The following is a 12,409-nucleotide window of genomic DNA, read 5'->3' on the forward strand; positions in this document are numbered from 1 at the left end:
TCACTACAATGCATACTGCCAGATGGGACTAACATTCACAAATAGCAGTTTTTGCTCAGACATCTCAAATATAAAAATGTGAAAAACTTTCAGCATTTCCTTTTATTTTTTTTTAGAGCACAGTCAAGAGAAATACCAATTGTCCAGTTAAAGTAATTCTTTTAAAACATTGAATAAGTGTTGCCAAGGTGATGGAATTTTACAGCTGATATTTTTAACTTGTATAATACATTCTATATGTTGCGGCTTTTTATATACCCAGTTCTGTTTGAAATGATGTTCAGAAGATTATTTTATGACAACATTTTATCCAATGCATTATATTCTGTATGTTGCTACTTTGTATATACTAAGTTTATTGTGAAATGTTATTTAAAAGATTATTTTTATGACAACACTTTATAGGATAAAATCTTCATACAAAAATGATCACTTTATCAACATCTAAAATACATTTATTTTTTTTACCAGCCTCCAGATTCCCAAGTATCCTACAGTGCAGAAAGTCAGACTTTGGATGGATCCATCATGGGAGTTCCTCAGCAGATGTTGACAATAACTTCTCCTCAGAATATACCTGCCTCACAGGTGGGAAATCAACACATGCCAACAAGCATACAGTTAACCTCTGCTGCTAGACTTAGTAGTCAGGCTACAGCTGCTGTGGGATCAGTGGAATTAGAGGCTGCTTCTGCCAATTTGGTATCTGCCAGTCAGTCCCCTGTGCTACATGGGCAGCCTTCAATTCAATTTGTCAACAACATGCAAGTTCTTCAGTCAGTTCCACAAGGTGTTAGGCTTATTCAACAACCCAAGCAACTTTCTCAGCAGGTGCCATCAACACAGCAACTACAGCAAGTTTCTCAGCAGGTGGCATCTATGCAGTCAAGTCAGCAAATAGTTCCACAGGTGACATCTTCACAGCAGGTTCCTCAGCAAATTGCAGCCATGCAGCAGATACCTCAGAACCTAATGGCAATGCAGCAGTCACAGCAAGTTCCCCAGCAGGTAGCATCCATGAAGCCACCTCAACAAGGGGTGTCCTTGCAGCAACCACAGCAAATTCACCAGCAAGTGATGCCTATGCAGCAGTCTCAGCAAGTTCCTCAACAAGCAACATCTGTACAACAAACCCAAGCTGTTCCACATGGAGTTTCTACCCAGCAGATTCTAGAGCAGCCTCAGAAAATTTCCCAACAGGCAGCCTCCATACACCAGCCTCAGCAAGTTCCTCAGCAAATTCTCCAACAAGTGGCATCCATACAGCCACCACAGCAAGTCACATCAGTGCAGCAGCCCCAGCAGAATCCTCAACAAGTAACATCCACACAGCAGTCCCATCATATTCCTCAACAGATGCCACAAGTGACATCCATACAGCAGCCACACCACATCCCTCAGCAAGTTCAACAGCAGGTGACACCCTTACAGCAATCACAACAAAGTCCTCAACAGGCAGCATCCGTACAACAGCCTCAACAGGTTCCACAGCAGGTGACACCCATACAACAGCAGCACATTATACAGCAGGTGACACCCATACAGCAGCCACAACAAGGTCCTCCCCAGGCAGCGTCTATACAGCAGCCACAGCATATTCTTCAACAAGTTCCACAGCAGATGACACCTGTACAGCAACAACAACAAGGTCCTCAACAGGAAGCATCTATACAACAACCACAGCGCATTTTTCAGCACGTTCCACAGCAGGTGGCACCCATACAACAGCCACAACAAGGTCCTCAGCAAGCAGCACCCATACAGCAACTACAGCATATTCCTCAGCAGGTGACACCCATACAGCAGCCACAACAAGGTCCTCAAAAGGAGGCATCTATACAACAACCACAGCATATTTTCCAGCATGTTCCACAGCAGGTGGCACCCATACAGCAGCCACAACAAGCAACATCCATACAGCAACTACAGCATATTCCTCAGCAGGTTCCACAGCAAGTGACTCCTATGCAGCAACCACAACAAGGATCTCAACAGGCAGCTTCCACACAGCAGCCACAACATATTTCTCAGCTAGCTCCGCAGCAGGTGACTCCTATGCAGCAACCACAAGTATCTCAACAGGCAGCATCCACACAGCAACTACAGCATATTCCTCATCAGGTCCCTCAGCAGATGACACCCATACAGCAGCCACAGCATATTCTGCAGCAGGTGGCACCTATACAGCACCCACAACATATTCCTCAGCAGGTCTCACAGCAGGTGACACCCATACAGCAGCCACAACAAGGATCTCAACAGGCAGCATCCATACAGCAACCACACCATATTCCTCAGCAGGTGACACCCATACAACAGCAACAGCTTATTCCACAACAGGTGACACTTATGCAGCAGCCACAGCAAAGCCCTCAACAGGTGGCATCCGTACAACAACCACAGCATATTCTTCATATTCCACAGCAAGTGACATCCACACAGCAGCCACAGCAGGTTCCTCAACAGGCAGCAACCATACAGCAGTCACAGCAGATGGGAACTGTTCAGGCACAACAAGGTCCTCAGCAAGTGTCATCTGTACAGCAGCCACAGCAAGTTCCACAGCAGGTGATATCTATACAGCAGCCACAGCAAGGACTCCCACAAGTTCCACAACAGGTGGCATCCATGACTCAACCCCAGCATTCTCCTCAGCAGGTTCTGCAGCAGGGGACATCAATGCAAATGGCACCGGGGCTGCAGTCTCAGCAAGTTGCCAATCAGCAGATGGGATCCCTGCAGATTCCACAGCAGGTAGCCTCCATGCAGCAAGTTACACAGCATGGGGCATCCTCGCAGCAACCTCAGCTGGTTCCCCAACAGGTGGCATGTGGGCAGCCAGCTTCACAATCTCAACCTACGGTGCCCGTTCATCAGGTCTCCACTGTATCACAACAAATGACACTTATGCAGCAGGTCTCACAGTGCCCAGAAATATCCCTAGATACTTTGGGGCCTCAGCAAGAGCAGCAGATTACTCAGATACACCATTCTACAAATCAGCATCCTTGTGTAATGCAACATGTGTTATTTCATGTGCCTCCGCAACAGCAGAAAGAAGAGCTGTTTGTTCTCCATTCGAATTCCAAAGATCAGTTGCCAGCTGTCACTCAGCAAGACGTGGAAACGCATCAGCAATCTGAATTCTCAGGTTCAACTTCAGAAAAGGTGGCTTATCCCATCCAGACCCAGTATCAGTTGCAAATCCAGGAACAAATGATATATCCAGCACAATCTCCACACAAGCCACCAGTTTCAGAGCAGCTGAAACACCAGCTAGAGCCAACTAACCAGCTGCAGGGTCCAGAGCAAGCAGCATGTCAGATGCATGTCACCTACGCAGCACAGGGCTCAAATCAGGCGCCTTGCCCAGAGCCATTGGTTTATGCAGCTTCTGGAGGATATTCAGGACATTCTTTGGACCAGTCAGCGTATGTTTATCAAGGGCAGACAGCATATATAACTCAACCAACATATACTGCTCAACCTCCAGAGATCCAGCAAGCTCATTTAGCAATACAGAATACTGATCAACCAAGTTTTGCTGTGCCTGATCAGTCTTTACACCTGTCGAAGGATGGAGATGCTGGCCACGTGGAATTGCAGATTTGTTCAACACAATCCACAAAAACCCACGACTATCCTTCTGAGTCACATCTGCCTGAGCCAACAATATATCTTACTCAGCAAGATTCTGGCATGGGCCACCAGCAGCTGCACCCACCACATGTGGCACATAAAATTGCAGAAGGACAACAGTCAGGGCCACAAGCACCTTTTGTCTCATCTCAGCTATCTTTCACGCCACAAATGCAGCCGCAGCCTTCTTATCAGGAGTTTAGCCAGCAACTTATTACTCAGTCGCACAAAGCCACAGTCCCACAGTCTGCCCTAGAAACATTACAGACTGTAACTTCTGTATCAGAACAGCCAGAACAAGCTTATACAATGCAACAATCTTTAGATGTGTCAGGAATGTTGAATCGTGCTCCTCTCCTCCAGCAGTCTCAGACATTTCAACCAGTTGACAATAACCAACAGTTTATTCCTCCACCAGTACAACCAACGTACATTCAACAGCAGCCAGTATGTCAGAACTCAGTTTTACCTGCAGAATTGATTGTCCAGGAGCAGATGCCTTCTAAGAATTCTATGGCAGCTTCTTTGAACCAGCAAATAGCATTTACTGCTATGAACCAACCGAACCAAGAGTATCATCAAGGAGAAGACATTTCACAGGTATGCCAGTTGTTATATATATCTATATTTATATATCTATATATCTATATCTATCTGTAGATAGATAGATAGATAGATAGATAGATGGATGGATGGATGGATGGATGGATGGATGGATGGATGGATGGATGGATGATAGATAGATAGATAGATAGATAGATAGATAGATAGATAGATAGTTATATATCCTAATATATATCCTAATTTTTCATTTTCAAATTTTATTTCATTAAGTAACAGTCATTTGCATTAAGGGAAAAAAGGATAATGGTGATATTGGAAGCAGACCTTTCTATTTGCTAATTTCTCTAATAAAATTATCTATAGGACTTTTTCTTTTTTGGAACTGGGTTCTGGATTATGAGTTTGGGATATGAATAATACGGATTTATTCAGATGTTGAACTGCAACATGTCATTTAAATCACATTTTCTTTTCTGTGAACTAGTATTGGATAAAAAAACTCTTCCAGAAAAAAAGTAAGAAACAGGAAAAAGTTCCACTTGGCTCTCTTTTTGCTAACTGTTTCACTAATTAGGTTTGAACGTTTCTAATCTGTTTCACAAACATTATTTGTGAAGTTTTAAGATAAATGGGCAGGCATGGTTTTCTTGAGAGTTACATCATGGTCTCCTAAATTAAAAAGATTAAAAAATGGTATAATCCAACAGCTTGTATAGGGGGGGGAGTGAGCATTCCCATGCCTTTTTTTTGACTCTGTGCCCCTGCCAACATGTTACTTGATTGCATTTGGTCCTATTTGCTGCACCATCCTAGTTCTCAATTTCTTATCTCAGTATATGATTTGTCTTCCTTATAATCCTCTCCCACATAATATAGTTCCAGTTGCTTTTGTGTGTGGCCCCCTCCCCTACTTCATGGTTATTTTCTCTGGTACATGACTTCTAATACTTATCCTTACTTCAGAGTTTTCTTTCCTTCTTCTTGCTGACTCTGTCCCTTTTCTTTTTAGCTGTCTGGGCATTTTGCCCTGTAACTTAAATTGTACACAAGTATCACATCTCAGTTATCCTGTCTTCTTAATGATATGGTTCACCATCTTCTTGGGTCCAGCTTAAAGTTTTAATTTCACAAAAATTGCTATCTCATTCCTTAAATTCCTTAAAGAAGACTGGCTTGAGTCTTGAATCCCATGCAGCCTTTTAATTCTCTTAGCACTTAGATTATTAATGAGCATTAAAAAATAACACACATATATAAGGGGTTTCATTGTATTATAAATCACTGGCTGTAGCAATCTTTTGGATTATGTTTCTGTGTACCTTTTGTACTGTTGCTTTACATATTTGTTTTTGTGTTGGAATATTTTGGCTAGAAGAATTATCTTTAGTCTAATGTTTATGTATCTGAAGGCTAAAATTACATAAAAAGTCCTGCATACTTAGAGAGCAGTTCCTATCTAATTTTTGAGTAGAAAAACAGCTCTAAGTCAGGGCAGCAGTATTATTTGTACTTGGATGAAGTACAGTAAAATCTGAGAAAGTTACAAACAATTCTTTCCTTATTAGTGATTTGTAGCCTCTTGTAGTATCATTTAACCATCAGTGTGCCAATATAAAAGTAATGAAGAGGTGATTTATCTTGTCACAAAGATGATGATTTATAGGAGGCTATAAAATAATAATAAGAAAATTGCTACAATATCACACTTCAAGTAGCTAAGAGGAAAAAAGCAAGCACAATACTTTGTTAAAACTTCCAAGGTGAAATATTGTTCTGGTTTATCTTTGATACCTTAGCTAGTAAAGCATAAGCATGTGCTATATCAAACTCATAAACCATTTGCATGTTCTACAGTTAGTTATTTTCTAAAAGTTTTACTCTATTCAGGGGAAATGAGCAAATGCTACACATCGGTTTACCCCCTCTCTCCTCACAGGTTTTCATCTCAGTATCAGATGAACATGAGCATCAGTCAGCAGTTCAAAAACAAGAGTCTATTCAAGGGTGAGTTTGCTCTAAAATTAATTCACTTGGTTGTCACAGCAGTAAAGAGGGTTGGATTTCAACTCACATTATCCAAGAGTCAGTATAGTAAAACTGGAGACTCTTAAGTGGGGGAAAAGTAGCTTAGAATATTATGTCCAAACTTGGTGAACAACTACATTCTTTATTCATAAGTGAAGAACTGAGAAGACTATCAGTGTGTCCAGAAACCGAAGATGACTTGAGAAGGAGTAGTAGCAGTGACAGTTCTCAAAGAATGTGAGAAGAAAGATGAAGTGTTTAGGTGGTTCTTTTAATCAAATAAAATGTTAAAATTGGCGAAACCACACCCAGCCCATTGCCGGCAATGGAAAAAAAGTCGTGATACGTCGTGACACGTCACATGACATTGCGAGTTTGACACCCCTGGTTTAGATTAAGTATTTTTAGAGTGTGTCTTTAACAATTCATTAAACACTATCTATTTTAAGTTATTAAAAAAGTCTTTTTGCTGCATTATTCAGTTTTAATACTTGGCCACTTCTCTGACTCCCTATGGTAAAATTACCTACTGTATAGTAAGCCCACACTGTTTTTCTACATACTATTTCAGCAGAACATAAGGGCAATGGGCAAAACTAATGCCTTCCCTGTCCTACATAGCTATGTGCTATCTACCCTCATGTCCATTTTCTTTTGTTAGAGCACAGCACAAATATAATAAGCTGCCACTGAAGAAAGTTCTAATTCTCCTGTTTCCTAGGTTGGAATGTAGTGGGAGAATGGGAGGATGTGTGGATATACCCAAAGTTGCTTTGAACTTGAGTGAAATTTTATGGCTGTTGTTTTGGCCTTGCCATCACTCACATAGCCCTCACTACCTCTATCATCCCCAAATTAAGAACTTATGAAGTAATTATTGCAATGAGGACTTTGTGACCCACAGTAACATAGATTAAAGACAATATGCTTTAATCCAGTTTTAACTTAAATTGCATATTCTTTAAACTTGTACGTGCAAAATATCCCTAAAACAATGATTAGATTAGTCTGAGAGCAATTATACTTTTCTGCAAAATCAGATCAGTGCCTCTAACAGATCCACTTTGCTGGATTCAGCTTCTTTTGCACTGGATTCCCTGTGTGAAAGTGTGCTCAGAAAACTGCCACCGTCGAAGGTCAAAATCTTTCAATTATCCGCTAAGCAAAATCATTTCCTTTCCCACTCTGCCAGGGAAAGAGCTTTGGATTGGAAATTTTCCACAGGTAGAAGTTGCCTTTCCATGCATGAACAGAATTTCCTAGGTCCTGCTGAGTTTAGGATGTTTTATAATACAAATAAAGAACCAATCTGGCAGTTTTCCAAACATAATAATTTATACTGTTTCTTTGTCAAAAGCATTTTAGTTCAGTAGATATATGTGTTCAGTATGAGCTGTAATGGACATTTTTTTTTATCATTTTTAAGTTACTGAACAAGTAGTGCCTGCTGTAGTCTATATTTTATCTTTCCTATGTTTATTGGTTTGGCTCTGATTTAAGCCATATTAAGCCATAACATTGGAAATTAAGTTTTATACTTATTAATGTTTAGAAAGTTTAGGAGATAAGGATATGCCTGTCTCCTTAAATCTTTGTTTCCTTTCTTTCCTTTTTGTTTAGCTTAGTTCCCGACCTTCCAAAGGAAGCTGGGACTGGCTGGGACCTTCCAGGTGGGAATGGTAAGCAAGACAAGAGCAAACAGAGAAGGACCTCCTGTGCCCGACCAGAGAAGGGAACCAAATTTCAACTCACTGTGCTGCAGGTTTGCATATTTTCAAACTTCAGGCTTTTAAATGGATATAAAAACATAATTGCTGGCCAAGTTTCCTGCCTCCTCTGACCTTATTTTTTATTTTTTAACAAAGAAATTACCAAAGCATGCTGTGATCAGCAAGTAGCATCAGCAAGTAGCATCATTTTTCTTGAGAAAGAAATACCACTGGGCGTCACATAGCACTTACAGGAATACTTAATAAATAAAAACAGTGAGCAACTGCACCCCAGTGCCTTGCTTGGAATGTGCTTAGAATAAAAGCCCAAGGTAACTTTGAGAAGTAGAAGACAAACTTATCTAATAAGTAACTGTTTTATGACTGGCCATTCTGTAGTGGGTCCCAATTTATATGTAGGCAACATCCTCCTTTAATCACCATTTTCTGACAGTGCTCATGATACCCTTTCAAAATTACAAATAATTCACTAGCTCCAAAATGCTGCCTGATCCTGGAGAACAGGATGTAGAAGAGGAACAGGGTTACATAAGAGCATATCTTCAAATCTTGTGACAACACCAACTTTAGAGATTGTTTACTGAGCTTAAGCACTAATGTTTTTACAATTCTGGTTGTTGCTTGCAGTTAAATCAGTGATTTCATGTTGCCGTGCATTCAGTAAAGTGGGTTCCACATATGGACTGTATGAAACAGTGACCAATTTTAAATGACTCACAATTGGCTGAATTTGTACATTAAATTAAGGCAGAAGTCATGTTTTGTAAACCCTAGTGCTTGGGTTCACTCATAGCTAAGCAAAAACAAGACAAATCACCTTAGGTTTTATTGTAGGTAGTGAATTATTTTCTCTTTCTATCAAGAACCAGTACTTTGGCGCAATCACTTCTAATTCACAGGCAATATTTCAGAAATGTGTGAACATTACGGGCTATGGAAAGAGCAGAACCAGCTAGTTTCCCTCTACTGACACACTTGTTTCATTTCAGTAAAAGATAAAGCAATCTCCTATGAATCCTAATTCTTTCCTGGAGGTTGAATTTGCCACCTACCGATGATAAGTGCCAGAGAATTCTAATGATATAATACAATTGAAATGCATTTATGTATTTCAGTTCTACTATATTCACGTTCAATGTATGTATTTCAACGTACATCGAAACAAAAATTATTAACAAGGTTGAGCCTTGCCGTAGTAAAGGGAATTAATCGTGCTTTGTTGTTGAACTGGTCATGTGATTTTACGGAACTGGTGGGCAAAGTATACGGTTATCTTAGGTGTTTGTAAAGAAAAGATGTAACAGTAATAGTAAGTAAAGTTGGAAGGGACCTTGGAGGTCATCTAGTCCAACCCCCTGCTCAGGCAGGAAACCCTATACCATTTCGGACAAATGGCTGTCCAGTCTCTTCTTAAAAACCTCCAGTGTTGGAGCATTCACCGCTTCTGGAGGCAGGTTGTTCCACTGGTTAATTTTTCTAACTGTCAGGAAGTTTCTCCTTAGTTCTAAGTTGCTTCTCTCCTTGCTTAGTTTCCATCCATTGCTTCTTGTCCTGCTTTTGTCTATTAGCACAATGTCTTTTTTGTTGTTCAATCAGGTGTCAACATCTGGAGACAATACTGTTGAGTGCCAACTTGAAACGCATAACAACAAGATGGTTACATTTAAATTTGATGTTGATGGAGATGCTCCAGAGGACATAGCTGATTACATGGCAAGTTACATATGCCCTGCTTCAAAGTAGATAATTCCTTACTAGTGGCATTCAAACTTTTAAAAAATATTTAGATGGTATATAGTTCAAATGCAAGTACCCTGCTTCTTCATAATATTTCTCAAATTATATAGAGTCTCCTAAGGCCAAATCTTAGTTTTGCAGCTCATATGCCTACAGTTTATTTATTTGAGAATTAATTTTGATACTGGTTTTGGGGAAGAGTATAAAAATGGAGAGGATTGGGGTCTGTTAGAGAAATGTCTTGAGAATAAAGGATAGAAATATATGGCTGCACTTTACTTTGGGAAACATCAGATTTGGAATCTCTGAAAGTTGTTAGCTTCCTTTAGACTAGTAATATAATTCATATTTTAGTGCTAAATATTTTTTTATTTGTTAAATGTATTCATTGCCCAGCCTGTCATGGGGCTATTTTGGTAAAAAATGGGAAAAATAATTTTAAAAAATCAAACATAATAATTAATGAAATAATAAAATAAACAAGGAAACTGCAATAAAATGAATTTTAAAAAAAGATGTGTGGAAGCACAGGGGGGAGGGGAGGTCAGTTAATTAGTCTAGTACAGTGATGGCGAACCTTTTAGAGACCGAGTACCCAAAACCTGCCCCCCGCTCTGCCTCCCGCCCTGCCTGCCCCACCCCATCCGCCCCCTGCCACGCCCACCCGCAGGGCCACCCACCGCCTCCATGGCCCGCCACAGATCATCCAGGCGGCCCTGCAGCGCCATGGCAACCACACCCTCCATCTGCACCCCACAACATCATCTGCGTGCGACGGGGCACGAGGGTGGAATCTTGTCCCTGCTGCCTGGCCTGCCATGTCCTTGGCTGCGCTGCTTCATGGAGGAGGGGGCTGTGGGGGGAGGCAGGGCTGGGGTGACAGCGCACATACCCACAGAGAGGGCTCCGAGTGCCGCCTCTGGCACGCATGCCATAGGTTCGCCACCACTGGTCTAGTAGCTACCTCCAGTTGTGATGCTGCCCATTGGGTCTCCAGGCCAACTGGCAGAGCCAGATCTTCAGGGCCTACATTTAAATTAGTGGAAGGAGATTTCGAAAGCATATACATGCATCATGTACGTTATTTATTTATTTATTTAGAAGCTACTTCATCACATGGGACATACTTTCAGGTGACCATTCATAGAATTATATATAGAATTATAGGGGTATTGCTTCTAAATAAGTATGTACTCTCATTGATCGATTATTGAAGTCATTGAAATATTGAGATCGCTTAGGGTATATTCACAAAATTGACAGCATGGTGTCCAAGGCTAATCACAAACCATGCATTCACCAGGAGACAAATAGATATTGCTGCTTACCATAATTCTACTCCCCCAGATGGTTCCCAGAGGCATTTGTATAAATTAAAAAATTATGTCAGAGATTAGAGATTTAGTATTTTGCTTTGTAAGAGAAAAGTAAAAAAAATCAGGTGGATATGATGGCTATTAGTATTTCAAAAAGCTGCAGTTTTTCCACTAGTACAAAATGCAATAGAAGAACTGTACACTGGCATCATGTGAGAAGAGATGGCATTTCATAAAGGAACAAACATTAGCATTACTGAGAAATAAAACTTCAGTACATTTTTAAAAAAATACTTTTTCAAGATTAATATTCTAATCAGTGTTTTGTAATAACTGTGAATATTTGGAATGTGAATATTTATGGGTGAGATCTAATTTTCTACAGCCTGTTGGAATGGTGATAGCCAGAATTTGAAGAACAAAATAAGGTTTGTATCCATATCTTCTATCCTGTTTCTCCCACCCCTCTTCCCTTTCCCACTTACTAGGTTGAAGATAATTTTGTATTGGAAAATGAGAAGGATAAATTTGTTGATGAACTGAGAGCTATTGTTTGCCAGGCTCAAGACATCATTTCTAGCCTTCCTATTGAAGAACGAGCCGCTGGCATGGAATCTGCTCCTTCTGATCCAAATAACGGCCAAGTAAGTTTAGCTTCTTTAGTAATGCCAGTTTTCTGGAAAGATGTGTACTTATATTGGGAAACTCCCTTTTTATATTTATCTATTCATTTTTAATTCAGGCAGGACCTTCTGAACAAGTTCAGATAAACCCAGCATCTACTCAAAGTGGCAGTAAGTAACTATTTTAAAACATTTAACCCTGCAGGACCAAAGCAACACTCTGACGTCCACAAGATTAAAACCATCCTTATATTAAAATGAACCTATGGAACATAGTAGATTTTTGGCAAAGTTCTATTCTCAGCTCTTTCTACTTTTGTCCTTTCAGTCCCCTTATGATAGTTTACTTTTGACTCTCTGGACTGCTGCAGAGAGTCAATAGTTGTTGTCTCTCTTCAGCAGTCCTGTTGATTTTACTGGAATATTCTAAACATTTTAATGACATTATCATAGGTTGAAGACTGGTAAATAATGAGCTCCTAATGAGCGTTGCTATATTAGCATTATTTCTAGAGTTGGCTTGGTGGACCTTCAAGAACACATAGGTTGTATTCACTATCAACTCTGTAAGATTATATCTCCCACCCCCTCCCACCCAAAATTGTTTAAAGTGCCCTTGTTAAGGAGACATTTACAATAAGTTGAATTGATTCTGAATGATGACATTGGGAAAAATTAGTGGCCCAGTAAACCAAATTCTTTATATTCACTGACAGTTTCTCAAAGATCGTATAGCTAGCTAGCATGCTGATCTAGTAGGAATAAACAGCACTTT

At 40.2% G+C, this 12,409-nt stretch overlaps 1 protein-coding gene across 1 annotated transcript in view; it reads left to right on the forward strand.

The window, feature by feature from the left end:
• WNK3 (WNK lysine deficient protein kinase 3) overlaps positions 1–12,409 on the forward strand; it is a 54,004-nt gene that overhangs the window by 20,227 nt on the left and 21,368 nt on the right. Inside the window, exons 8-14 of the mRNA XM_015814957.1 lie at positions 472–588; positions 739–1,416; positions 6,140–6,207; positions 7,849–7,990; positions 9,555–9,671; positions 11,500–11,655; positions 11,754–11,805. Coding sequence (XP_015670443.1) covers positions 472–588; positions 739–1,416; positions 6,140–6,207; positions 7,849–7,990; positions 9,555–9,671; positions 11,500–11,655; positions 11,754–11,805 — 1,330 coding nt within the window. The remainder of the gene's footprint in view (positions 1–471; positions 589–738; positions 1,417–6,139; positions 6,208–7,848; positions 7,991–9,554; positions 9,672–11,499; positions 11,656–11,753; positions 11,806–12,409) is intronic.

Source organism: Protobothrops mucrosquamatus, unplaced genomic scaffold (assembly GCF_001527695.2).
Source record: "Protobothrops mucrosquamatus isolate PMUCROS unplaced genomic scaffold, P.Mucros_1.0 scaffold300, whole genome shotgun sequence".
NCBI lineage: Eukaryota > Metazoa > Chordata > Lepidosauria > Squamata > Viperidae > Protobothrops > Protobothrops mucrosquamatus.